Below are 26,991 nucleotides of genomic sequence, written 5' to 3' on the forward strand. Positions count from 1 at the left end.
ATCGTATTCTAGTTTCTGTTCGGTGTTCGTATGCATCTTTTCATCTCTTGAAAATATATATCCAGCAGTCAGTTCCATTTTCTGTAATGGCGTCGGAAACGGAAAAAAAAATTTGCCAAAAATTGCCGAAAATCATCTTCAACAAGGAAAAGTTCAAGAAATATGGAAACAAAACTTATTTACTTTGTCAAGCCAAGGAAGAGTACATGGTTTTCGACTTGAAATATTTACCACCAAGGATGATTCTCATCAGTGTTCAAACAAAGGAGGGGACTAAAGGTTGAGATTTTAACAAGAAAAACACAGGTTGCAATTCAATAGCATGACTTATACCGGATGTCTTAATTGAGATGCAACCTCTTTCGTTGTAATCTGAGTATTGGCAAACCCCAGGCTGTTCATGGTTCCAACAAGCATCCGGCAATACCGCTCCATTACGCACTTTCTGTAGAACTGTCAACGGGTGTGTCGGACTGCGCTCCCCATTCAGTCCACGATCCATCATAGACTGGTACATCAGGCTTACCAAGTCGATGAAGACCCTGAAAGAGAGCACATGAATACGAGAAGTATGAATAAATGCGGCATGGTTCCTTGCTAAAATATTTATTACAAGAACGTAACTGGAAAAATGTTTACGTTCATGATCAACTATTGCAAAAAAAAAAAATTCATCTCTGCAGCTGTAATACTTCCAAGAAATTTAGTGGGTGCTGGGTATGCAGAGAGACAGAGAGAGAGATTACCAATGCAAGAATGCAAGCTGTCACACCAGTACCACATGAAGTAACGATAGGGCTTTCCAAGGAGATACCTGCAGCATGAGGTTAGGGTCATTAATTAATAATAACAGACAGATACCTTGTGACCAATTAAAATATTTGTCTGCGGTTGAGTTTTTATGTTTAAAAAAGGAGACATCGCTTGGAAACCGTAGAGCACCAGAGGGTACATACAAAAGTATTCAAGATCTAAGACTACATCAAAAAAGTAATAATAAAACAAAAAAGTTATTACCTTCTTCATCAAATCGGGCTTTCAGCTTATCTGCTGGTAAAAGTGTCGCTGAAGAATCCAACAACTGCAAGGAAAGAACCCATTTGTTACTCAACAGCTTAGGCAGCATACCGTTCTTTACACACCCAACTAGACTTTGTTGCGGTTTAAGAGGTAACACAAGATTTTGATCTTTTTACTTGTGGAAAAGGAATGCACTTGCTTCCAGGTACATGACCACTTCTTATGCCTTTTCGAGGCTCTAATGCAGTTCCATTGAACCTGCAACACCAAATTTCCGTCAAATCCAAGATTGTTAATGCAAGAAAAATAATCAGAAAATAGGCCTTCAAAGACCATGTAATCTATTTTTTTTTTTTTTTTAAAAACACATCACAAATAGGAAAAGAACTCTAATAAAATGTCTCCATATAATCTGCATAAGTTCCTTTGTGTAAGGCAGAGAAAATTTTGAGTGCTCAACATACTGTTATCTTATCTCAATCAAGATTACTAACCAAACCAATTATTTCACAATGCATGAATGAACACGTTCAAGCTGGTGATTTACACAATTACCGGGAAAATAAAACAGACCAAGAATTACTCAAGCTTCATATCAGTTGATTTAGCATAAAGAATACCTGGCCTTTGATCGGGCATCTATATGTTGGTGCCTTCCGTCCTCAACATTTTTTCTAACCTGAAAAATACAGTAGGAAGTATAAAACGAGAGTATAAAAAAAAAAGTAGCAGAATTGGTTAATTTGTCAGTTGAAAACCCATACTTGCCACAAGTTTCAGGGCTGAATTCAAGATATGCACCTTTACTAGTCAATTAAGATAGAGAAACCAAACCTGATCAAGAGTCCAGACAAGATGTGGCTGAAACTTCGTCTCAAATGTGGTGGGCCCAACCTGCAGAACAAAAATTCTTCCCCAAAACCATCACAAGCAGCCTTGAAAACTATCACATGTTATCATAAAAACTTAGGAAAAGCGTCACGTCAGACAAGGCCAATTTAGTTGACATGGGACCTGCGAGGACTGACCGAACCCTACACCCTCCTTTTGACTTTTCCAAAAGAATGGAAAACTAAAGTTCTTAACTCCAGGATAACATTCAACAGCTCAACCCCCCATCAAACTTCCAAATTTCTTTTCTTATGTCACTAGAGGAGAGAATTGCAATTTTCTAGATCTCAAGAAAATCTACAATGTACAAGGTATAGAGAAAGTAGACACCAAACAGACACTACAAGAATTGAGGAAGTGAAAAAAAAAGAGAGAACCTATGATTTAAAGACATTTATCCAGGCTTAAGAGTCCACGTTAAAACTATGAAAAACATAAATAAAAAGAACAACATCTAGATTTCACAAAACATACTGTAATAACCATAACCATATGCTAATGGCTTTTGGAGTCAGAGAATTCCAAAATCCCAGTCAGTGTTAAAACATAACTGTTTTCAGAGACAAGTATATAATGAACTTACTGCTTGTCCCTTGTATATTTTCTCTATTGCCTCACTGGCAGCACTAGCTTTCAAAATTGCATCACCAGAGGCACTAGATTCAACATCATATCCAGATGCACGCCACCTTGGCAGGCCTCCATCTAAAACCCAAACTCTGTCATGGCCAAATACTCGGAACATCCTTTCATTTTTATAAGGAAATGAAAAATTAGATTGTAACACAATGAAAAAGCGGAAAACACAATTTTTTATTACATTTCAGATGAGTTAAAACTTTAAATCTTCCGAATCAGTCCCATAACTTACCACCACACACGAGCTGCACTAAAGATCCCTTTTCCATCATACACAACAAGATCATCTTTGTTCTCAATGCCAAGAGCAGAAACAGCAGCAGCAAAGGCTTCCTCTGATGGTAACATATGCGGTAACTGTTACAAGTCATAATTCTAGTCTTCAATAAGAGAGAACAGGAAAGAGCAAGATAGTTAGAAAAGTGGTGTGTATGCCTGGCCATAGTTAGAAAAGTGGTGTGTATGCCTGGCCATTATGGCCCACACACTCATAAGAACAACATCAAGAACTATTCATCAAAATTTGTTGACATGAAGAATCATTCATCATATTTATTTTTTTGGTCAACAGTCATTCATCCGATTAATATTAACAGCTTAATGATATAATCTGAATTCTTCTCCAAAATGGCTAAATAAGAATGTATTTCTAAGTTAACTCAAACTAGTGGAATGAAATAAATTGCTAAGAATATAGTTGGCACGCTAAGAAAATAGACTCGGGCGTTTTGTGGCCATACTAGTTTCATCCTTATGTGAAAAAAGGGCCAGAATGAAGCTCAAGAAACAAAGAAAATAAGGCTGCTGATTTCAACATCCAACACTAGTATTCATTGCTAGCGATACTAGTGCGATCTGATACCATATTTTGACAAGAAACATAGAATAGAAAACATCTTACTTTTGTATTGCGATCTGATATTCCATCCACGTCAAAGAAAAGTGCACCAGGAATGTGAGCAACCTGTCATGAAGAAGAGGTTTAATTGACCAAAATGAGCCGTAGTGGAAAATGAAGCAAATGAAATAACATGAAGATCTTAGAACAAGATTGGAATTGAATCAATTGATACAGATATTATTAAGAATTATCAAATGACAGCATCAGTCCAGAAAGCTTGGTGAGTACCTGATACTCTTGAATTGGATTCCTTTGCTCATCAGGCATATACCAAGACGCATCTAGCACCTGAAGTAGATAACTAAAAAATGTTTACCAACATGCACAGGGAAAAAGGAAGCATATAGGAAAGCAGAACAGAAATGCCGTCTCCAATTAGAAAATCATGATGATGACAACATACATTATGAACCGATTGAAAAAAATTACATATAATAAAAGGTGAACGAGCACTGAGCATCAAGCATTCGTTAGTAATATATTCAACTTATTCCAGACTTACACTCCAGTGGAAGAAAAGGGAGGATGAATAAATAGTTCAGTATAAACAAGCCAAAACACGGTACCTTCAGATCAGGCTCTTTGAGGTTAGCATGGAGCCAATCAACAGAAACAACAGGCTCTTTTGTAGACACAGATTGTGTTGTAAAATCAGCTCTTGCGCCAACTACTGATGAAGCCATAACACGAGGAACCCAGGCAGATGTTCTATATTTTGTATAGGTAGGGTCAGCTCGAAAGTGTTCTGTTCCCTTCTGCAATGACAGAAAAATCACTATGTTAAATCTTGACATAAGAAAAAATATTAGATTTAGTAAACAGCTCAAACTGAAGAGCGTATTTCAAATTAATAAACAAACTTAATGATTAAGTTAACTACTACCCAAATGTTATGAAGTGCAAATCAAAATGGAATCACTGAGAAGACGAACAATTGTGGATGATTCGGACAAGGCCTCTTAAAATAAAACATGAGTTTTTGGGTAAAGAGGATTGTGCAATAATCTTTGCACACTATGAAGAGTACATGTTTCTCAACGATTCCACTGTAATCACTCAATCCAGAAAAACATCTTTAAAGGAAGCTCTTCCGCCTAAGAAACTACAGGATTTTCAATGGTTTGATCGACTTTGTTATGTAAATTAGACGGAGTAATCTACATCAATCGATATCCAAGTAGTGTATATAATATTTAATTAAACACACAGCCAATAAATCACTTCGAGAACTACAATACCGAACACTTTATATCATAACGACAATCAAAGGGGGAATCTAGAAAACATACAAGCAGACTCCAACAAATTCCCTTCTTTCCAGTTCAAGGCTACCGGAGTCAAACGGAGCTGCTAGGGTCATTGAATACATTCAGGAACTAAGACCGTTTACATAACAATCACACTAAACACCTTCACAATAGTAAACTACAACATTACCACAAATCACTTAACTGATCAAACAAAGAAAAACCCTTGTCAGGAAAGCACTCCCAAACATTCCAGACCAAATTTCCTAACTCAATTCACTAAAAAAACTAAAACCCATGAACAAAATACAAAAATTGAGATATATAGAGCAAGAAAAATGACCGGCTAAAACCAAAAGATCGAAAATTAACCAAAAGGGAATGAGCATATCATCAAAAAGAACAAAACCCACAAATCAAAATCGAAGATTAAACACGAAAAGAAAGGAAGGTTGCTACTTACATTGAAGAGGGAGGTGAAAAATTGGGGCTTTTGGCAGAGAGAGTGAGGCGAAGAGTGGAAAAGGCGATGACCCAGGAGAGTCCTTGCGAAAAGAGATGAAGCCATTCACTCAAAAGACCATAGAAATTAAAAGGGTTTGGCTTTTAGGAGGAGGACGAGGAGGAGGTGTCAGTGAAAGAGAAGACAAAGGGTCTCCCTCTATCTATCTACAGCAGCAGCTCAATGGGACGGTGACAGGATTTTACTTTATCGATTCATTTCCTCGGAATTTTGTAGGGAGGCAGCCTCTTGTTTAGATGCTATTTTCATTCATTTTTATTTGTTCGGTTACAATTACGCTACATTAAAATGTTATATATATATTACATGGTTATGATCTCATAAAATAAGAGGAAATGGGAAACAGGACATACAATCTGTCTCTATTTTGTAGGCGCTTGTTCGGACGATTAAAACTTATGAGCCAGCAAATTTCATTTCATTTGGAAAATTGCATTTATGCCCCTCTTTTCTGTGTTTGCCATCTTTACTAAAAGTTTTTATAATTGACCCCCTAAACTCAAAGTCGTTTGGCAAAAATGAGGATTCTTTTTGGTTCATCTTTTGTAAGAATCATGAGGATCCTCTAATTACGTTCGTTTATCGTACATTGTGCAACCAGTTTTCATCAAGTATTGTTTATATTCAATTTTAAATAAAAAAATTTATAATAATTTCTGATCGTACAATATACGATGTACGGATATGATTGGAGGATCCCTAGAAACCTCACAAAGAGAATCCAAAAAGGATCCTCATTCATTTGGCAACGTGGCACCTCCGTGCATTTTTCATCCACAATTCCATCAAGGAAAATGTTCTATGGATTGGCCACCCATTTTCAAGGTATAATTTTCTTTGCACACCCGACTTTAAAATCAAGATAACCAAAGTACCCATGAACTTTTATTTTTTTATTTTTTGGAAGCACCCATGAACTTTTTTTGTTTCTTTATTTTATCTTAAAACAAAGAAAACAACCAAGGTTCTCCAGTTAAAACAACCTTTCTAAAATTGTTATAACCACGAAGTAGAAGTAATTTTTTGGAAATGAACGGTGGTTGAATTTCTAATAAAGAGAAAACACTACAAATTTGCAAATACTGCAACATGCACGCTTATTCAAACTCTAATTGAGCAGGATGTGTTTATATAAAAGATAATATTAGGGTGACCAAATTTACAAACCAAATTATGTGTCACTAATAAGAAATAAGCACATTAATCGACATTTAACTAATAATCCAATCATTATCAACCATATCATTTGGTTTACACCATTTGGTTTAAAAATTTGATCTCTCTAGCATTACCCTTTTATAAAAGATCACGGGTGACAATTACATATTTCTTGGCCAAAATTTGATTAGATGGAGTGTCATTTTTGCAAAATCTTTCACAAAGGTTGGATAGATCATATTGGCTATCTATGTCGCTGAAAATGCCAGGACTACAAGTTGTTTCATGATAATGGTTTCACACTGCCTACACCATCAACTTTTATGTTTTGGAAATAGCTCTGCAGTATCACTGACAACAAATCATGTGGTTTACGCTCGAATAAAACACATTAAAATTGATTATCATTACATCCGAAAACTTGTATCAAGTAAATATGAATTTGTCAAATTTCATACGTTCATACAATACATTTTTTAAGGGGATGATTTCTATTAATTACTCGAATAAAACACTTAGAACATTTAGAGCTCGTTTAGATGTGCGAGTTCAGTCATTTTAAAAACACATCCAAATGACCTTAGTTTGAACTGAAGCTGGTAAGGGTCACTACTCCGCAAAACAGGGCGCCGCATGAGCATCTTAGATATGTCAGTATCACTACAACCCTAGTTCCTCGGAACTTCTGCAGAGTTCTTGGGTTGGTCCCCAATGCCTTCTCCTACACTTCCTTCCTGGGCTTAACAAACAGTCGAATAGGCGGCTGGTGCAAAAAGTGAACCACTTGTTGGGTAAGAACTTTCGGAAAAATGACGAAATAATTCGGAGCTTAAGTTGCTTAACTAAAGAACCAAAACTAGATTGCATGTCAATAGAGGCACAATATTGGAATTCAATTCATTGATACTGCACTCTATGAACTCCAGACAAAAACTAACAAATTGTATTCGCAGAAGGATCTGTTGGGGAATTTTTAGGTTGAGTTAGACTTGGATTTTAAAAAGTCTTCTTGTCTCTCTTGGTTCAGTTTCGTACCAAGTCTTGGAATATCTCGAAAGAATTAGCACATCTTAGGAAATATCCCAGTTGGATCAATGACTTGAAGATAACATGATTTAGGCAAATAATGGCTTGATCAAGAGAAGCGTGATGTGAAAGCTAGAAATTTATCAGTTTAGCATGTTGAGAGAGAGCATGGTTGCACGGTGTTCTTTGTTGGATAGTCTAAGTTTCCTAGGGTGGAAGCAAGGCTTACGATGACTGAAATACTTAGAGGGAGGTGAGAATGCTAAGGTTGCAGAATGATGTTTCTGGGTTTCTTTGGTTCGCTATGTGAAGTTGGAGGATTGGGCCTCTTTCTCTAAGGTTCTTGGCCTATATTTGTAGTTGAATGGTTCATTCCCAAAAGAATATCTGGTTAGGGCTTGTTTTTCCCTTTCCTTTCTCCCTAGTTCTCCTAGTACCCCTTCTTTTGGTGAAGGAAGGCTAGACCGTAGATACTGCACCGTGTCTTTTTCCTGAGGTGTGGGTTCCCGGGTCAGCTTTCTACAGGCGTTACTTTGGGTAGCTAGCCTCATGGATTTCGTGCGTTGGACTTCTGCATTAGCTAGGAAGGGAAAGTCTACTTCTCGCTTCATTAAATGCATGTCTGTCTGCGCTTTCGCATGACTCTAAGGGCTAGGGCTTGGTTCTTCCCTAACTAAGTTGGTTAGCTAACTAGGGAGATGAGGAACTAGCCTGGTTCTCTCTCAAACTTAACTATGTGGAATACAAAGGTTTTGTGCTTGGAATTTTTCGCTCCCAAGCAACTCAAAGACTTCCATATTCTTGACTTTATGTAGGCCCAGTGAACTTCTGTAGCCATCCATACTACAATTCACTTGACAAGCCTTATGCATGTGACTTGGACTTATCTTAGCATGAATAGTGATTGGTGTGATAAAACTTAGCATGATGAATATTCATGAGTTCTCACGAGGATGGCATGATTTACACAAATCTGTGGCTTGATTAATGTAGCATGGCATGATTACAAATATACCTCTTTCTCGATTCAGCACCTTTTGCATTTATTTGGGCTTGACTTGAGGCTTATATGAAAATTGGGCTTCGAGACTTGATTGGGCTTGCACGTGACATTTTTTAGCCTCAACATTAGCTCACTTGATTATTTGGGTTGTGAAGGACCTTGTGTGGGCTAAATAATCAAACCCATACCCAAGGGATTTTCGAACATGGCCTTCCTAATGGGGCTTTTCCCTTTCCTGCGTGATTGCTGGTGACATTGTGATGATGCACTTCCTTATGATTTTCTTCTTGCTTTTCACGTGCATCATGTGATTGCCTCATAGCCCGCCTTGATTGCTTGTTGGTGCATGTTCGAGTAAGATTAGTTTTGATACATCGTTTGGCTTGGAAATCATAACTATTAATTTCTTAATTTTTAAGTGAAGATCATCCATGCACAAAATCATTCTAATTGAAAATCGTTTAGTCATCTGTACGTATAAAATAAATCAACCATGTGAGTATCAAATAACATATCCATGAACAACCGCCTATTTATTTAACACACTTGGGTTGCTAAAGGATTTCAATTCAAATGATTTTTTTAGCATAGATGATCTTCAAATTAAGGATAAGGATTTGGACACAGGGGCGAGTGTATACGATTGGCCCTAGACTCACTATTGTTACACACGATATTGGTCACGACTCGCGATTGTCATTCGAGCAAGATGCTTGACAAAATACCTCGTGACAGTCACGTTAGGTCTCCAAATCAATTGGCAAAAGTGGCGTGTGAGTTTTATCTTACCGCCTAATGAAAAACTCAATACCGTCCCCGCCTCCTTGGCTGGCGAAACAATTTTCTTGATCAAGAGATTGAGAGCATTTATCTTCACATTCAATTGAGATTAGTTGAAAATAAATCTTTCGTAACGTCGTACTGATAATTTGATATTGTCCATGTGAATCAGATACCCCGAAACTCTGCCTCAAACTATATGTAGTGAACGTGACTTTTCGGCAATTCGTAGGAAGAAATATGATAGAACAACAGAACCTAACTGAAATCTACACGATCGAAGTCTCTTTCCCTTCCTATCTTCTCCCACAGATAAGAAATTGAAAGATCGAAAAAGCAACGATTCTATAAGACTAGTCACAGTCATATCAGTTATATGGAACGAAGAAAGCTGCATTTTCTCCTTGCAGCTTCACCTGCCACCCTTTGGTGAGTAGCATGGATAGCAAAGCCGCCAAGTGTTTTTCGCTTAGAAATCCCCTCTTCGAGCCTCTCCTGCGTCTGTTTGAGCAAGTAGTGCTTCCTAACCACATTGAGGGGTTGAACCACCCTTCTCAATCTTCCAACCAAGAACCGCCCTTCTTTATTATCGAGTTCATTACTGTTGTGTTTTCTCTTCAGTACTGCAGAAAAGGTCAGTACCAGCCCCCAAGAATATAAACTGCAACCAATGACCCTAAACAATCAGAAGAAAGCAGCAGACACTCATAGAACAACGCAGCAGACACACATCTTTTAATTTAGAACGACAGTCAAGTCATGTGTTATAATAGACTCGTGTCCGGGTTGTATTTCTTTTGGAACTGTAATAGATGGATGCTAAGAACAGTCACTCACATTTACGCGAAAGACTCTCAATCGTTGATGCCTTGTAGACTACAAATGAATCCAAGACTAAGCTAGATACCAAATCCAGATCCTCTTATTTTTTATATGGCCATACTTGTCTTTCATTCTTCATACAATAAAGATTCACTTGCCAATATGGTAGCAAATTAAAGAAAAAGAATCATATATTTGCATGAGGAAGTATTTTCATTTTTCAACTTCTACTCTATTCTCAAGTTTAGACAGTTGAGACACTATGAGATACCATCTGTGATTCCGAGACATTCTTTTAGCAGTTGGAATATTTTTACAGCAGCAAACTTGTCTCTTCTAGTCTATTAATCCAGGTAACTCTTCCCTGCAACAAAAAGTCTTACTCGTAAGTTCTTCAGTTCTATGTATGCGTCAAATTTTGAAGATTCAATATTCAGAAGACAACATAAACACACGAATGTGAAGTTAAGAAGGGTGGGATTGCTTACCAGAAAGGTATGAATCGCACGATGCCACAGGTTATAATGAGATTATAGCAAGCAATTCCTCCTACTGCTTTGTGGCGCAACATAAGATGAATTTTCTGAGCATAGCATTCTGAAAAGGCTTAGTTCCTCTTAAGAGAATGGACTTATAAAAGTACATTCACCTGGGGAAGCCATCCTATTGGGCTATCTCCACTCTGACCATATCGACCGGAACCTTGATTTCGCTTATTATTGTTTCGTGGATTAAACTTTACCCCAATGACTCCTCTATGCCTGTCAAATATTTTCCAAAAGCAAAGTGACACTTCAAGAATTAATGTATATATTAACATGTCAAATCTCATTCTTCATTGATGTAGGTGAGGTGAGGCTCTAGTATATTAATATTTTAAATTGTTTTGAACACAAAACCAAGAAGAAAGGCACAAATATAAAAGTACACAATTTTTAGGAAGGTAAAATACCTGAGTGTTCAGAAGCAATATGTGAAAAAGGTCTGCGTCCCGAAAGTAGAACGAGATGAATTAGAAACTTTCAATTACTCTTGGAGCATAAACAAAAACATCCGCATGAGCAATATGGTAATGGTATTTGCTCCTCTCCAAGGATGAACAACGAATTTAGCTAGTTCTACTGTCTTAAGTTGGCTGCAAAAGCACAGTTTTATTTGTTGTGGAAACTAAAACGCTCTGTGCTGGTTCTTTTTTCAAACTTCTCTTCTCTATCAAATTTCGCGTTTCCAAAGCATTGTCCCATGCACCAGATGCAGCATACATGCTTCCTAGGACAACAAAGTTAACTGAATTCTTTGGATCCATATCACGAAGATGCATTGCCGCCACTTCTCCAAGTGAGCTATTACCATGGATGCTACACCCGCCAAGAATGGCTCCCCAGAGTGAGGAATTAGGCTTTATGTTCATGTCACACATCAACTTGTAAGCTTTGTCTAACAAACCTGCACGTGCATAAACGTCTACCAAGCAAGAAAAATGCTCAACTCGAGGCAAGATGTTGTACTTTTCAAGCATAGTACTGAAGCATTCCCATCCTTCAACTGTCAGTCCAGCATGGCTACAAGCAAAGAGAAGAGACAGGAATGTGATATCATTAGGTTCCAATCCCTCATATTCCATCATTTTATATAAAGCAATCGCCTTATGTCCCAAGCCATTCCTTCCATATCCAGAAATCAGCGATGTCCATGAAATAATGTTCTTTTCCTTCATCTCATCAAAAGCATGGTTAGCATCTTCAATTTCTCCGCATTTTGCATACATGTCAACAAGAGCATTTCCCATGGCCACATCATGACAAGGTTGGTGTTTAAAAGTAAGGACATGGATTTGTCTTCCCAAGATCAATGAAGAAATATTTGCGCATATATTAAGCATGGAGCATAATATCATACCATCCAGTGCCATGCGCATAAGAGTCACTTCTTTAAAGAGAGCTAGCACATCTCTGCTGTAGTTACCTTCTCGTGCATATCCAGTTATCAGTGCCGTGCACGATATAATGTCTTTTTTTATCATGCTCTTGTATATCTGATGAGCTCTCTCTACCCTTCCACATTTTGCATATGCATTGATTAGTGATCCACTTATAGCCTCGTGTGATCCAAAACCCAGTTGCATGATGAATCCATGTATTTGACTCACCTTCATGCGACCACTATCTCCGGTTAAGGCTCTCAACACACTTACCAAGCTGAAGCAATCAGGGATCATGCCTGAGTTAAATGATCGCATACGAAAATTAGACATAAATATTAAGAGGAAAAGTAAAGGTATTGATACATATATGGTATAAAAATCTTAAGATATGATGACAGAAGATACAAAAGACTTTAGTTTAACATTGCTTCTCAATCAGAAACCTCCAGCCGGAAACCAATTTTACCTTTGTGGCAAGTAAACATTACTCAAAAATATGAAACAAACAAAAAGAAAAGAACACAACTAATAAGAATAGAAAAAAACTGTAACTTCAATCACAAAAATAAACATTCACCTTCCTTCATCATCGAATGAAACATACGCAACGAGTCATCGGCAAAACCCTGAACAGCATAGCCGCCAATCATAGCATTCCACGAAACCAAGTCCCTCACCTTCATTTCCTCAAACAAATAACGTGCATCCTCTATCTTCCCACACTTAGAATAAAAATCAACCAACGCACTCTGCACAAACAAGTTCTCCGCAAACCTCCCTTTCACAATACACCCTTGTATCTGCTGCCCTACTTCCAAACACCTCAAACTCGTACACGCCCTCAATGCGCTCCCATACCCAAACTGATTAGCTCTAAAACCCGCCTGACGCATACTCAGAAACAGCATCAAACCATCCTCATAAAGCCCACCTTTAACATACCCAGAAATCATAGCAGTCCACGACACGACATTTCTCTCACGCATTCTATCAAACACATTGCGGGCACTAACCATGCGACCAATGTTGCAGTAAAAGATTATCAGCTTAGTATATAAATTCAAATTTGAACCAAACCCACTTGTAATTACATGGCTGTGAACCAAAAGACCGGCCCTTTCTGCTCGTTCGTCGATGCACAGCTGTAAGATATTCATATACAGTGAATAATAAGAGTTTAATTGGGTTGGGTTGGAGAGAAGGAGTCTCAGAGCTTGTTGAAGTTGGCCCCTTTTGCACAATGCTTGCATCATGTGTGACACTGTGAGCTTGTGGAGTACTATGGAGTGGGCTGCGTCATTATTTGAAAGTTCGTTTTGTACGGAATTATGATCAGAATTTTTGGCGCTACTTTTAACGGATTTATGAACAGATATTTTTGCCGCTTCTCTTAATGGGGTTATTAACTGATTTTTTTATTTTTTCTTCCCGGTCAGAAAGTACCAGCCCTTATTTTGTAGTGTAATTCAGATAAATGGACTTTTAATTCCAAATTTCAAAGAAAATTAGCATATCTTTCAGGATGGTTGACCGATGTCTTAGACTAGTATTGTTAGTTTGAATATTTTGATTAAAAGACAAATTTTTAAATTTATGTCTTAATTAAGAAATTTAATATCCATAGTAAAATGGTGTAGAAATTCGACTGTAATCAATTAGAATTTTAAACCTGTCCATAAAAATACATGTGTATTTACTTAAGATTTGATTTTGAATTATTTAAAAATTAGGATTTTGATGAAATTGGAAGGTTTTTTTATAGTGTATTTTAGATTTTAGGAAATTAGACATCATCTCTAAGATTTGAACCAATTCACCCAAATGTGTTGGTGAGTCCTACCAAAGCTATAGAACTCCGTTAAAACTCCAAGGATTTATAACTCGTATAAAATCCTTCGAAATATCAATTTAATATACCCTTTAAATATTTAGGCGAAATCTCACATCAGTTATTATTGGATAATATGGAGAATGCACATATCTCATCTTTTATGAATATTGTACATTCACCAAATAAATTCCATAACAGAACCTTCAATTTATTAATTAATCTTCATTTGAAGATCATTTCTCAAATAAGTATTTGAATCGGGTATCATTTAGTCATCCAAGCATATCAAATAAATGAAAGGTTCTTCATGAATATGTTACTTGGTACTTACACTGTCAATTATTTTATACATTTAGATGACTAAACAATCGCTCATTCAAATTATTTTTTTAGATATAATATTCAAATAATGATTGAGAAATTTAACGATTCTAGTCGATTATGAAATTTACAATAAATATATATTATTTATAAATGGTGGGATTTGTCGATTCTCATTAACATATTAATATGGCTAAAGCTAGTTGTTTTGTTGCTCACTCCTCACTGCAAGACAAGGGCAGTTAACAACGTAGATACAAACAAGCAGACAATAAAGATTGACACACTTCCATCGCCGCTGCTTTATTTCCTTTTCTCAAGTTAGGCGATGAAAATCCTGCATCTTGAGCTACGCTTAGTCCGTAAATATCATGGCACGTACTAGGCCTGCATGTGATATTGTTTCTCTTGGCATCTATGGACGGGTAGTTGACTTGGTCCCGTCCCAGCCGGCCGGCTCTTGGTTTTCATCGGTAATATTGGAGTAAACTGCGTACAAGGTGACTTTGCGCGCAGAATATTAATGCCAAAAAGTCATCCATATTAATTCCCTTCAACCCCTTTCTTCATCTGTTTCCCTTAGCCTTCTTCATCTGTTTATCCAATTTCCAATTTAGAACATATAGTTTCCAGCTTGAGGATTATTGGTAAATTTTCATATATTTAATTTGCATGTCAAAACGATAGGTTTCTTCTTCCCGGCCCTTTTGATTTTCTTTGTATTTCACATTATTCATTGATTGCTGCAGTGTATTCATGCCAGCAGCTTTGGACTTATGTACTCATCATGCTGCAAGACGGCAGGGACACACTCAAACCAGGTAAATCTGCATATTACTCAAGCTACTTATTAGTTAACGGTCTGCGAACCAGAAGTTCAGCTTCGGTTTCAGAAAAAGGCGCACACTCGATGCCTGGATTACCAACCCAAATACACCTATATCTTAAAAATTTACAGTTACAGGCATAGTTGCAATTCGGCACAAGAAAAAAAAAATCAACTAAATTATGTTATTTATGCGTGCAACATATAATCATTCACTTTTTCTATTTTTTTTTTCCGTAAAACGGTTGCATTTTCTTGACCTCTTAAATATTATGTAAGGACTTTTAGACTTCGAAATATCAATCAAGAGTTTGGTGGCACATTGCAAAAGAATATGAATTGATGTGGAAATGCGATTCAATTTTCTTTTGACGCTGCCATCTTTGATATCATCTATATTGGATAACAAGGTATTGCATAATAAAACAATGAAAATTGCCCGGAAAGTATCCATTTGTTTCTAAGAAGCGGACGAGTAGAAAGAAACCAATTGACTAAGGAATGAATTGAAAGACAAATTAAAACCCATGACATGGATGGGTATATTGTGTATTGATAAATATAAATCAGTCAAGGTCTCTCTTTCTGTAATATTTAAACAAAAGAGAGAATTCTCCATGTAATTGCAAGAAGTTCATTTATTTCTCAAGTACTGCCGGCCTCTTATTGTTAATTTGTTTACTTTTGTGAACAGAAAACAACTAAAAAGAGAGGCAGCCACAGAGGGAGAAATACAAGTTTTCAAGATCATCCGAAGAAATTGAAGTAACCTTGTGGTCATTATTCATGGCTACAGGCTCAGTGATCAAGTACGCAATTATCTTGGTTTGTTTTGCATCCTTGTGGACTTGTCATGATGCAACAGACACACTGAAACCAGGGGACACTCTCAACTCCACAAGTTCCCTACTTTCGGCATCTGGCACTTTCACTTTGAATTTCATTGAAAAGGCTATCCGTGGTTCTGATAACAGCTTCATTGCTATCCTCCGTGTTAAAAGCGGTGCAAACAAAGCATGGATTGCCAACCGAGACACACCTATTTTATCCTCTTCATCTCCACTTCTCACCTTGGACTCCAATAACACATTGAAAATTACTCATCAAAATGGAGACCCTTTTGTTCTTTTCTCCGCTCCCCAAACTCATGACCCCAATACTAGTGTCGCGGCCACCCTTTTGGATTCCGGCAATTTTGTCCTACAAGAGGTCAATTCTGTCAGCGGATCAACGATCCGTGTTTTCTGGCAAAGTTTTGATTATCCAGTAGACACATTCTTACCAGGCATGAAATTGGGCGTTGACCATAGAAATGGGTACAATTGGTCACTTTTATCATGGGGAACTCGTGACAACCCTGTGTCGTCAGGGCCTTACAGCCTTGAATGGGACACCGATGCACACCAACTGAAGATCAAGCGAAGCGGGACTGTTTATTGGACTAGCGGCGTGTATGCAGATGGCAGATTCCAATTTATTTTGCCTGATGTATCCAAAAAAAGGTACAATTTTAGCATTGTTTCGAATCAAGACGAAGACTACCTCACGTACACGAGTCTAGATGATCCTACTGATCCTGAGCCAGAATGGGTGCTATACACCAGGGGGGCACTTTATGAATATGGTGCATCAGTTGACATCATACAAGCACAAAACTGTGACGGCTATAACATAGTCGGAGGGTGCGTGAGAAGGGACCGGCCAAGTGATTGTACTGGGGAAGTAGGTGATGATTTTTATCAGAAAAAGGGTTACTTCAATATCGTTAACTCTAGCGCTTCGAGACCCCCCAACTGGCCTGGTACTGGTAGTGAGGATTGTAAGGTTACTTGTTGGCAAAATTGTGACTGCCTTGGATTCGACTTTCCATCCGGTAGTCCGACTACTGGTGCAGGATGCCGATTTTGGAGCGTGGACTGTGAATTCATTGAAGACTTCACTGCAAACACTAGTTTTGTTTTGCCAGCAACGCAACCACCCCCACCAGATTCACCACCTCCGGGAAAGATTCGTAAGTCTAGCTATGTACTAATCTTACTATATATTGAAAATAACAAACATCGACTAGCCAGAAATCAAATGAGCTTTACTTCGTCCCCTAATTCACCTCAATGAATTGCGGGCCAAATGTTTTACTTGGTGCCAAAATCTTGCCCGACGGATATGTCCTTGTCCTATGACATTGTTCCGTCTCATAAAGATTTTGAGTAAATCTTAAAATGTTGACCAAATTTGCCCTATGAATTGGTCATTTCGTCGGGTAAATGACTATTAGCCAACTAATTTGTTTCCGCCGGGCAAGGTTTCATTGGGTAACCCTAATTTTCTGGTAGTGGTGTATATAAAATGAAAGGTAAAGTAATAAAATTACCTCAACTATTGATTGAACTACAATCTCATACCTCATATTTTAAACATTGTAATATCATATCTCAACTTATGAATTCATTGCAATGTCAAACCTCCAATAATTTTTTTGTTAATTTAGTTGTTAACTGCTAACATAACGGGCAACGGACCCGCTCACTTATCCAACTGAATTGATAAATAAATTAAATATTAAAAAAATTAGCAATTTTATTAAAAGTTTGAGAATTTTTTTGGTAACAACAAAATTAAAATAACGAAGAGGGTCCCACCACTAAGCTTAGCAACTCCTTCCTCATCATCACCGTGCATTCTCCTTCTCCCACACCAGACGCCACCTCACCTTCATAACTCCGGTGAAGTCCTCTTCTTCTCTGGGAAACGGATTGTCTCCGCTGGCGATTGATTATTTCTGAAATCTATCTCCCTCTACTGATGAAGCTAAGCAATCTTCTTTGAATTTTGCCAGTTAAGTAGCTAATTATTAAATTAATTGTTACTATCACTAGATGCAACACAGAAGTGGTTCTGGATTGGCATTTCCATTGCTGCTGCTTTACTCGTAATGGGGTTTTGCATCTTGGGCTATCGCCTGAGAAGAACAGGATTTATGGTTTTAGCAGGTAATTTTAAGCATAATGTGCATTTATTGGACAGTATTTCACAATCATTCTCCTCAGTTTGAAATTTTTACTATACTAATTTAAATAGGCAAGAAGGCGACAAAGATTCAAAGAAGATTGCTTGGCTTCATCAAAGCTACGAGACCTACAGATCAGGCAATTATACTAAACCCTGATTTACACGCATTTACCCATGAATCGGTCTTGGCTGCCACAGGCAACTTCTCTGAAGCAAACAAGCTCGGACAAGGGGGCTTTGGAACAGTTTATAAGGTAATATTTTAAATAATAATAAAAATATAGGTCATTTTGGTTCCGATCCCTAATCAACCTAATTGTTGAACTGAAATCTTATTTGTTTAAACATTTTGATCGGGATCCTTAGCTTCATTTAAGATATTTAATTCATACATTTATTGTGACATCCCACATCGCCCAGGGGAGTGATCCTTAAATGTATATTCCAATCCCTACCTAGCACGAGGCCTTTTGGGAGCTCACTGTCTTCGGGTTCCGTAGGAACTCCGAAGTTAAGCGAGAAGGGGGCTAGAGCAATCCCATGATGGGTGACCCACTGGGAAGTTGCTCGTGAGTTTCCAAAAACAAAACCGTGAGGGAATGGTAAGCCCAAAGCGGACAATATCGTGCTACGGTAGTGGAGCGGGCCCGGGAAGTAATCCGCCCCGGGTCGGGATGTAACATTTATGCATTTAATGTCCCACAAATTATGAAATTTACACAAATTCAATAATATTTTAATATATAATAAATACTTAAAAAATCAATTTTAGAGTACTATTGTTCTTCAAAAAAAATTATAGCAAAAATAATAATGTACCCACATAATTATTAACATATTTTAAAAATTAACTACTGATATATTTTAAAAGATAAAATAAGTACATATAAATTAGCATGGGTACATTTAGCAAAATTAAAAATGGGTACAAATAAATTTAAAAAATATGGATACAAATACAAATAAAAGTTTAAAAAATATAAGCACAAAAAGGAGTTAATATATGGGTACAAATTAAAACTGAAAAGAAAATTGGTACAAATTAAAAAAAGGGTTGCATATTAAAAATGGATACAAACTAAAAAAATAAAAATATATGGTGAAAAATTTAGCCATGAATATGAATATAACAAATGTAACGTACGTTCACTAAATGAATATATTTAGAAATAAAAAACATTTTATTATTGAAATAATTAATGACGTCTTTTAAATTCTAAATACCTTGATAAAAAATTAAAAAGGAATAAGGTTTTAATAAATGGAGTAGGAAAAATAAGGATGGGAAGCTAATTTTTCCTGAAAATATTATAGGGGAGTAGTTTTTAAACAGTAAGGAGTAATGAACTCCATTCCTTTTTTTTTCTTGAGTTTTTTTTTTTTAAATTTATTTATTTTTTTTTTAATTTATTTATTTTAAATTTCTCATTACAAATTAGAACAATTAGATCAGTGTTCAAACAACAACATACACTCCTCCCTTCCATTTTTTTTCACTTGATATTTTTTTATTCATTCAACCCAAGAGATACAAAAAGAGAGTGCAAAAATCATTTTTCAATATGAAGTGTGCATGTTTGAGCAGCCGGCACACAAATGTCTTAGGTTTTTTTTTTTTTTTTAGGACTAAGTGAAAAATATCTGTGGGTTATGATTTCAGGGAAAATTGGCGACGGGACAAGAAGTAGCCGTGAAGAGGCTTTCAAAGTTTTCTGGACAAGGCACAGAGGAGTTTAAGAATGAATTAATACTCATCTATCAACTCCAACATACAAACCTTGTTCAGCTCTTTGGATTTTGCATTCACGAGGAGGAGAGGATGCTGATATACGAGTACATGCCAAACAAAAGCTTGGACTACTTTTTATTTGGTGGGAAATTAACACTATTTTATAATGTTAGCTCTTGATGATTTCATCATCTGTTCAGTATAGAGCATAGAAAACACTCTCACTTGACTCCCTATGTTGGACAGATTCCACCAGAGATCGGCAACTAGATTGGAAAAAGCGCTTCACCATAATTGAAGGAATCACTCAAGGAATGGTTTACTTGCACGAATACTCGAGGAAGAAAGTGATTCATAGAGATTTGAAAGCCGGTAATATACTACTTGACCAAAATATGAAGCCCAAAATTTCAGATTTTGGTATGGCAAAGATTTTCACAGAGGAACTGGGAGCTAATACTATGAGGATTGTCGGGACACGGTGAGTATTTAAAAAATCCACATACGCTTCATTTCACACATTTTTCTTTCAATTGAGAAACATGCATGTACGTATACGGAGATTCACTAATCATATATATTCTCTTTCCCCATTCGTTACAGTGGTTATATGCCCCCTGAGTACGTCATGGGAGGAAACTTCTCTGTAAAATCTGATGTCTACAGCTATGGAGTGTTACTGCTTGAAATTATAAGCGGTAGGAAAAACAATAGCTTCTGCAATGAAGATCGTGCGCACAACTTAGTAGGACATGTATGTTAAACAAATCACTGCAGTTATGGTCATTTGAGTAATGTTATTTAGTACACAAAATTAACACTCTCTAATACTTGTGGGTCTCATATACAAGGACAAGGCCCACCTCTATTAGAGGATTTATCAGCAAGTGTGTCTAAACAGAATTATTTTTAAGTTTTTTTTCTTCATCTTTTATGGTTTGATCGATATTCAAGGATTTTAATGTTTGCTTCATCAGGCATGGGAGTTATGGAAGGCAGGTAGAGGGGAAGAACTAAGGGATTCAACACTAGTGATCGAAACATCCATTAGAGATCAATTGTTACGATGTATCCAAGTCGGTCTACTATGCGTGGAGGAAAACGCAGCCCATCGGCCATACATGTCAGAGGTGATACAAATGTTAACAAATCACAGCATGGAGTTACGTGAACCCAAAAAACCAGCATTTTATTACACAGATTGATATAGCATGAAGGGGACCACCATTTGTATCAATGAATGGGTTGGCCAATTCCGATTTTGGTCGCGTTGAAGCCTGAAGGTGTTTGGTCATGTTTGTTCCTAGAAAAAATTAAGCTGTAATTCTATGGGTGGTTTTCTTTTTTCTCTAAAAGAGACCAAATACTAGGCATGTAATTTCGATGTTTCATATATTCAAGTGGTGCTTTTTCTTAATTTTGCAATTTTGTTTGAGAGATTATATTCACACACCTCAAATTACTTCTCTCATACCTTTTTAATTTTGTTAATATTTTCTACACACCACTATCCCTTTATAAAAAAAAATTAAAAAAATTAAAAAGGTGTGCGAAAAGTAATTTGGGTTGTGTGAATATAATCTCCTTTTTGTTTTTGAAGAAAAATCGATAGTATGTAGTACGAATATCTTGATTAGCATTGCCAATTTCTTTGATTCTTTTAAGTTCACCAATATATCAACCAAATATGCGTTCTCCTCCATTACAAATATGCAATACATGCACATCCTTATCACATTCCAAAAGAAACATGCACATCTAGGCGTAGCATATATAAGGTTAAAGAACCAACTGTCAAATCATCAAACCTTGAGCTAACCTACTTGAACAACTCAAAAAATGAAGTGTACTAAAAAATGAGAATAGAAGCAGTAATAGCATTCATCTCCCAACAATAGCTCCTTCCATGACTTCCTAGCATTAAGGTTAAATTATAATTTCCCATGCAAAGAAGATATATTCGTGTCCTTCAATTGTTATTAGTGATTGCCTTTTTTCCCGCTTCTTTTCTTAAAAATTGGTGTGAAAACAGGCCCTTTCATAAGTCTTGCACGCCCAAGCAATAGGCAAGCAACACAAAACTGCGGGCAGCACCCAATGCTTATTGGGGCATTTCATCAAACGCCAACCTTCAAAACCTCAAGCAGTCACCTATGTGGCCGGTCGCAAGAGAATAGGAAAACAAAGTTTTCAAGCACTTGAATTTAGCGGGTGAAAAATAGCGAATATTGCGACCATTCATGCCGGCCTTTTGCATCTTGTGGATGTTTTTGACTAATAATTAAAAATGTCCCTGTCTGTCTCCTACCTCAGTCACATTTGTTGCAGATGATTAGTGGTGAAGAAGAATTGGTTCTGTGCAGAATCGGTAGACTTGATGAATATGACGCAAAAATGTCAAGAACGCTATATCATGAAAAGACTACATCTTGCCAAGATTTTGATTCCTACAAAATTATAAGAGATGTTTTTAATATTAATAAAGATCTAATCCTAAACAATCTTTTGATTACAAGCGATCTTCTTCTCTAATATACACGAGGAGAAGGCGGAGGATTTGCATTCGAAACAAAATGAATTGAAGAATGCCCTAACAACCAAGACAATTCACTGCTTGTTAACCTTAATCATATCATCTTAAACCTTAATAATAAATAAATAATCATAATCCTTATCCTACTCTAAAAACCCTAACACATGTCAAGAACACTATATCATGAAAAGACTACTCTTGCCAAGATTTTAATTCCTCCAAATTATAAGAGATGCTTTTAATTAATATTTATAAAGATCTAAGTCTAATCAGTCTTTTGATTATAAGCGATCTTTTACACTAATATACATGAGGGAAAGAGGGAGGGGTTTGCACCCGTAATACAATGAATTGAAAAAACAATCTTAAATACCAGGATAATCTAATCCACTACTTGTTACCCTTAATCATCTTAAACAATAATGAATAAATAAAGTAATCATAATCCTTCCTTATCCTACCAAACAAACCCTAACACACAAAATATCACAAATAGCATAACATAATAATATAACAGTCAACTAACTTTTCCAACACGAAGAGCGTGTTGTGCCAAAGCTTTCATTGTCCCCTCCTTTGGTCAAACTTTCATTGTCCCCTCAAGCTTTCAGGCGATGCTTGTTTGTGCTATTTCCTATTTGCATACAATTTTTGTTTTCACGTAGGAAGGTGTTACGCAGTTTTCAGTCGTTTGATTTGATTTATACATTGGACAAGAATATTTTTTTTATTACTCGACGTCAATTATGTGAAGAAAAAGAAAAGGACCTATGATTTTTATTATATATGATTAAGAAATGCTATATCTTTTATCAGAAACTTGACTAGGTTTTCATTTAATATTTCAGATATTTGGATTTTCCCCCTGAATGAGGTAATGAACCTCATAAGCATTGTATAGGTAGTTTCATTTGTGACTCGTTAGTCATTACCCACCATTCCCCAGTACCAGGAAACAACAATGTTTTATTTTCTAATCTTCCCGTCCTTTCAAACAATGTCACTGTATCCTACGGCCGTCCTGGTGTTTGAGTTTGACATACTTTTGCCTTCTTCATTAGTGTAAACTTTTTATAAATGTTACTTCATTAGCACTAGGCAAATTTGAGTGCAAAAGATTTGGACTCACAACTACGTACATGTCCTAGCTATTTGAGAATAGATATTTCTCTTCTTCCAATGTCCTGCATCTTGAAAATTGACATGCTCTATTATTAATGCTATTTTGTATCCTACGCTACTTTTATTAATAACTACTTCAAACATTATTTTTTTTTTGCAACAGTGAGTAATAACCTCCTTATAATAATAAAATTGATTTGGTCCAAAATTACTACAAAGAGGTTTTATTGTACCTTGTCAGATGTCACCCACATTGACACACCCAACTCCTATTTCTTACACCTAAATCAGTCATTTTCTAGTTACTGATGTACTTGTGGTTATCCATGGCAGCTACATGTTTGATGATCAACTCAATATTCTTGATCATTTTTGCATGCTTGTGTAGTTGTCATGATGCAAGGGACACACTGAAGCCAGGGGACACTCTCAATTCCACAAGTTTGTTAGTGTCTGCATCTGGGAAGTTCAGTTTGGGTTTCTACGTGTATAACAACACCAGCTATCTAGCAGTCCAGGGCAGCAATCAAGGTCTAAACAGAGCGTGGATTGGCAACAGAGACACACCTATTCCATACGTTTCATCCCCAGTTCTCACCGTAGACACCAATAACACTTTGAAAATTACTTACCAAGGTGGAGACCCTATTGTTTTATACTCTCCTACCAGTAGTACTAGTTCTGTTGAGGCTACCATTTTGGATTCTGGCAATTTTGTACTACAAGAAGTGAGTTCGGTCAACGGATCAATCAACGGGGTTTTGTGGCAGAGTTTTGATCATCCTACGGACACGTTTATACCAGGCATGAAATTGGGTGTTGACCTTGCAATTGGGAAAAATTGGTCTCTTTTATCTTGGGCTACAAGCTACAATCCTGCACCAGGGCTTTTCAGCCTCGATTGGGACCCAAAGGAACACGAATTGAGAATCAAGCAAGGTGGAGTGGTTTATTGGACTAGTGGGGTGTTTGAAGATGGGAAATTTAAATTTATTTTGCCAGGTGTGTCCAAGCAGAAGTACAATTTTAGCATAGTTTCAAACGCAAATGAAGACTACCTCACTTACACTGCTGTGGGTGATCCAAGCGATCTAGCACCAGAATGGGTCCTATATGGCAGGGGAACACTTTATGAGTATGGTGCAAAGGTTGATATTGCAGAAGCACAAAACTGCGATGGCTATAACATGGTTGGAGGGTGCGTGAGAAGACCAAGGAATTGTACGGCAAAACTTGGTGATGAGTTTGTTGACAGAAGCGGTCACTTCAACATTAGCCATTCTAGTAATACTTCAGAACCCCCCCACTGGTTTGGTACTGGTACTGAGGATTGCAAGGCCACTTGTTGGCAAAATTGTGAGTGCATTGGTTTCGACCTTCCATATGGTAACCAGACTACTGGTGCAGGATGTCGATTTTGGCGTGTAGGCACTCAGTTCATTGATGACCCTATCGGATTCACTCCTGCAAGAAGTGGTTTTGTATTGTCAGGATCTACACCAGGAAAACCCCAAAAAAATGGCAAGTCTAGTTATATACTAATATCTTAGCATACAAAGAAATTCACTAGAAATTTCATTCGCCTTATGTAAAACTAAATATGTACTTAATTAATTGTTACATTGTACATGCAGGACGTAAGTGGTTATGGATTAGCATTGCTATTGCTGCTGCTCTACTGGTAATGGTGTTTTGCATCTTGACCTATCTAAGAACAAGAAAAATATTTTCGGGTATGTTCTTTAATCCTAAAGTTCACTTGTTAGACAGAATTTCAGATGCTTGACAACTCCCAGATTGAAATTTGACTTCCAACACTAAACTAAATAGGTGGGATACAGAACCAATCGTTTAGTATCATGGGAAAACATGATTTAAGCGTATTTACTTATGAAACCGTCTTGGCTGCCACTTCCAACTTCTCGGAAGAAAACAAGCTCGGACAAGGGGGATTTGGACCTGTTTATAAGGTAAGGCCTTGGAATAATAAATTGTGTAGTGTCTTCTATTCTTTATGAAACATTTGAGAATATTATGGAAAATCAATTCAGGGAAAATTGGAAACGGAAGAAGACATAGCTGTGAAGAAACTTTCGAAGTGTTCCGGACAGGGAACTTCAGAGTTTAAGAATGAATTGATACTCATACATGAACTCCGACATACAAACCTTGTTAAGCTCTTCGGATTTTGCGTTCATGAAGAAGAGAGGATGTTGATATATGAGTACATGCCAAACAAAAGCTTGGACCACTTTTTATATGGTTGGGAATCAACATTACTATACGTACTTTATTTTATTTGTTCAGTTTGTTCAGTTTGTTATCTGTGTGTCTAAATATTAACTTAACTTTCTCTGTACTGCACAGATCCAATCAGAGGTGCGCTCCTAGATTGGAAGAAGCGTCTCAATATAATTGAAGGAATCACTCAAGGATTGCTTTACTTGCACAAATACGTGGGAACGAAAGTGATCCATAGAGATTTGAAAGCTAGTAACATACTGCTTGACAAAAATATGAACCCCAAAATTGCGGATTTTGGTATGGCAAGGATTTTCACGCAGGAACTGGAAGCAAATACTAGTAAGATTGTCGGAACATTGTAAGAAAAATTTCATATAAACATACAAATACTCTTATCACATGTTTCTTTCGGTTAAGGAACACACACATTTACATAAATGAAATTTGCTAAAGAATTTTCTTTCCTCTTTTGGTACAGTGGTTATATGCCCCCTGAATATGTCATGGCGGGAATCTTTTCTGTAAAATCTGATGTATACGGTTATGGAGTGTTAATGCTTGAAATTATAAGCGGAAGGAAAAACAACAGCTTACACAATGAAGATCGCGTGCTAAACTTAGTAGGACATGTATGTCAAACAATTCACTGCAGTTACCAATAAGTTTCTCTCATCTTTCGACTTATGATATTCAATGACTTTAATCAATGTTTTCTTCAGGCATGGGAGCTATGGAAAGAAGGTAGAGGGATAGAGCTAATGGATCCAACCCTAGCCGAAACATGTATTAGTGATCAATTGTTAAGATGCGTCCAAATCGGTCTACTATGCGTAGAGGAAAATGCAGCCCATCGGCCAACCATGTCAGAGGTGATATCTATGTTGACAAATGAAAGCATGAAGTTGCCTGTACCAACAAAGCCAGCATTTTATTACACAGAGTGAAATGCGGCCTCTACTGATATAGCGGTAAAAGGGGACGTTGAATGTATTGATCATTTTTAGTTGTGTCTGACCATCAAATTGGATTTAAATAATTGCTAAGCTTGTTGTTATTAATAAATACAAAAATAGTTCAGATATAACCAAAGGAAGAACAAAAAAAAAATATTTTCCTTACAGGTTTATTCCTTTCATCGCATATGATCCCTTAACCATGATGTTTGAATTAGACAGAATTTCACAATGTCCATGTCAAGGTTACACTATAATCATCAAATTTAGAGTCCAAAAGGTTATAGTTAATAACACAAGTGACATTGTATTACTGTCACAAAGTTAATGTTTACGTTGTGGACGTGATTACTTTACAAAAATCCCAACTATTATTAAGCAAAGGGGTTGAGTTTGGTGAAACAGGACTTCGACAATTTGAATTGTCCACTAAATCCAAAATCACACACGGAAACTACAAGAAGAAATAGAGTTCCCGCTCTTTCAGCT

At 36.8% G+C, this 26,991-nt stretch overlaps 5 protein-coding genes across 5 annotated transcripts; 3 read left to right on the forward strand and 2 right to left on the reverse strand.

The window, feature by feature from the left end:
- Nucleotides 1-161: 161 nt before the first annotated feature.
- LOC137725379 (thiosulfate/3-mercaptopyruvate sulfurtransferase 1, mitochondrial) lies at nucleotides 162-5,489 on the reverse strand. Its single transcript, XM_068464040.2, has 12 exons — nucleotides 5,162-5,489; nucleotides 4,018-4,206; nucleotides 3,680-3,739; nucleotides 3,452-3,514; nucleotides 2,783-2,907; nucleotides 2,495-2,657; nucleotides 1,855-1,914; nucleotides 1,641-1,699; nucleotides 1,197-1,278; nucleotides 1,018-1,081; nucleotides 747-814; nucleotides 162-542 (listed from the first exon to the last, which is right to left on the reverse strand). Exons 1-12 carry the CDS (start codon nucleotides 5,264-5,266, stop codon nucleotides 435-437), a joined length of 1,146 nt encoding a protein of 381 aa, XP_068320141.2. The 5' UTR covers nucleotides 5,267-5,489; the 3' UTR covers nucleotides 162-434.
- Nucleotides 5,490-10,090: 4,601 nt separating this feature from the next.
- On the reverse strand, nucleotides 10,091-13,324 carry LOC137726955 (pentatricopeptide repeat-containing protein At3g20730). Its single transcript, XM_068465902.2, has 4 exons — nucleotides 12,512-13,324; nucleotides 10,963-12,230; nucleotides 10,499-10,771; nucleotides 10,091-10,374 (listed from the first exon to the last, which is right to left on the reverse strand). Exons 1-2 carry the CDS (start codon nucleotides 13,185-13,187, stop codon nucleotides 11,137-11,139), a joined length of 1,770 nt encoding a protein of 589 aa, XP_068322003.2. The 5' UTR covers nucleotides 13,188-13,324; the 3' UTR covers nucleotides 10,091-10,374; nucleotides 10,499-10,771; nucleotides 10,963-11,136.
- A 2,348-nt stretch (nucleotides 13,325-15,672) lies between these two features.
- Nucleotides 15,673-17,027, forward strand: LOC148696689 (G-type lectin S-receptor-like serine/threonine-protein kinase At1g67520). The gene has a single exon (XM_088693336.1). The coding sequence runs from the start codon at nucleotides 15,699-15,701 to the stop codon at nucleotides 17,025-17,027; it is 1,329 nt and encodes a 442-aa protein (XP_088549462.1). The 5' UTR covers nucleotides 15,673-15,698.
- A 564-nt stretch (nucleotides 17,028-17,591) lies between these two features.
- Nucleotides 17,592-21,067, forward strand: LOC148696690 (cysteine-rich receptor-like protein kinase 10). Its single transcript, XM_088694099.1, has 6 exons — nucleotides 17,592-17,902; nucleotides 17,991-18,175; nucleotides 19,582-19,792; nucleotides 19,897-20,131; nucleotides 20,254-20,404; nucleotides 20,628-21,067. Exons 1-6 carry the CDS (start codon nucleotides 17,845-17,847, stop codon nucleotides 20,853-20,855), a joined length of 1,068 nt encoding a protein of 355 aa, XP_088550225.1. The 5' UTR covers nucleotides 17,592-17,844; the 3' UTR covers nucleotides 20,856-21,067.
- A 2,546-nt stretch (nucleotides 21,068-23,613) lies between these two features.
- On the forward strand, nucleotides 23,614-26,493 carry LOC137724688 (G-type lectin S-receptor-like serine/threonine-protein kinase CES101). The gene is made up of 7 exons (XM_088694098.1): nucleotides 23,614-24,823; nucleotides 24,934-25,058; nucleotides 25,147-25,275; nucleotides 25,357-25,567; nucleotides 25,673-25,907; nucleotides 26,028-26,178; nucleotides 26,269-26,493. Exons 1-7 carry the CDS (start codon nucleotides 23,614-23,616, stop codon nucleotides 26,491-26,493), a joined length of 2,286 nt encoding a protein of 761 aa, XP_088550224.1.
- The last annotated feature ends 498 nt before the right edge of the window (nucleotides 26,494-26,991 follow it).

Source organism: Pyrus communis, chromosome 5, assembly GCF_041283825.1.
Source record: "Pyrus communis isolate YQ-2024b chromosome 5, ASM4128382v1, whole genome shotgun sequence".
Lineage (NCBI taxonomy): Eukaryota > Viridiplantae > Streptophyta > Magnoliopsida > Rosales > Rosaceae > Pyrus > Pyrus communis.

Coding starts and splice junctions, on each gene's coding strand:
- LOC137725379 (XM_068464040.2), bottom strand. CDS start 5,266: ATGGCTTCATCTCTTTTCGCAAGGACTCTCCTGGGTCATCGCCTTTTC. Junction 1,082..1,196: donor AGTGCATTCCTTTTCCACAA/GTAAAAAGATCA, acceptor CTTTCCTTGCAG/TTGTTGGATTCTTCAGCGAC. Junction 543..746: donor CAGCTTGCATTCTTGCATTG/GTAATCTCTCTC, acceptor GCTCTCTTTCAG/GGTCTTCATCGACTTGGTAA.
- LOC137726955 (XM_068465902.2), bottom strand. CDS start 13,187: ATGATGCAAGCATTGTGCAAAAGGGGCCAACTTCAACAAGCTCTGAGA. Junction 12,231..12,511: donor TCATTCGATGATGAAGGAAG/GTGAATGTTTAT, acceptor CATTTAACTCAG/GCATGATCCCTGATTGCTTC.
- LOC148696689 (XM_088693336.1), top strand. CDS start 15,699: ATGGCTACAGGCTCAGTGATCAAGTACGCAATTATCTTGGTTTGTTTT.
- LOC148696690 (XM_088694099.1), top strand. CDS start 17,845: ATGGGGTTTTGCATCTTGGGCTATCGCCTGAGAAGAACAGGATTTATG. Junction 17,903..17,990: donor AGGATTTATGGTTTTAGCAG/GTAATTTTAAGC, acceptor TAATTTAAATAG/GCAAGAAGGCGACAAAGATT. Junction 18,176..19,581: donor GCTTTGGAACAGTTTATAAG/GTAATATTTTAA, acceptor TTATGATTTCAG/GGAAAATTGGCGACGGGACA.
- LOC137724688 (XM_088694098.1), top strand. CDS start 23,614: ATGTACTTGTGGTTATCCATGGCAGCTACATGTTTGATGATCAACTCA. Junction 25,908..26,027: donor AGTAAGATTGTCGGAACATT/GTAAGAAAAATT, acceptor CTTTTGGTACAG/TGGTTATATGCCCCCTGAAT. Junction 26,179..26,268: donor TGCTAAACTTAGTAGGACAT/GTATGTCAAACA, acceptor TGTTTTCTTCAG/GCATGGGAGCTATGGAAAGA.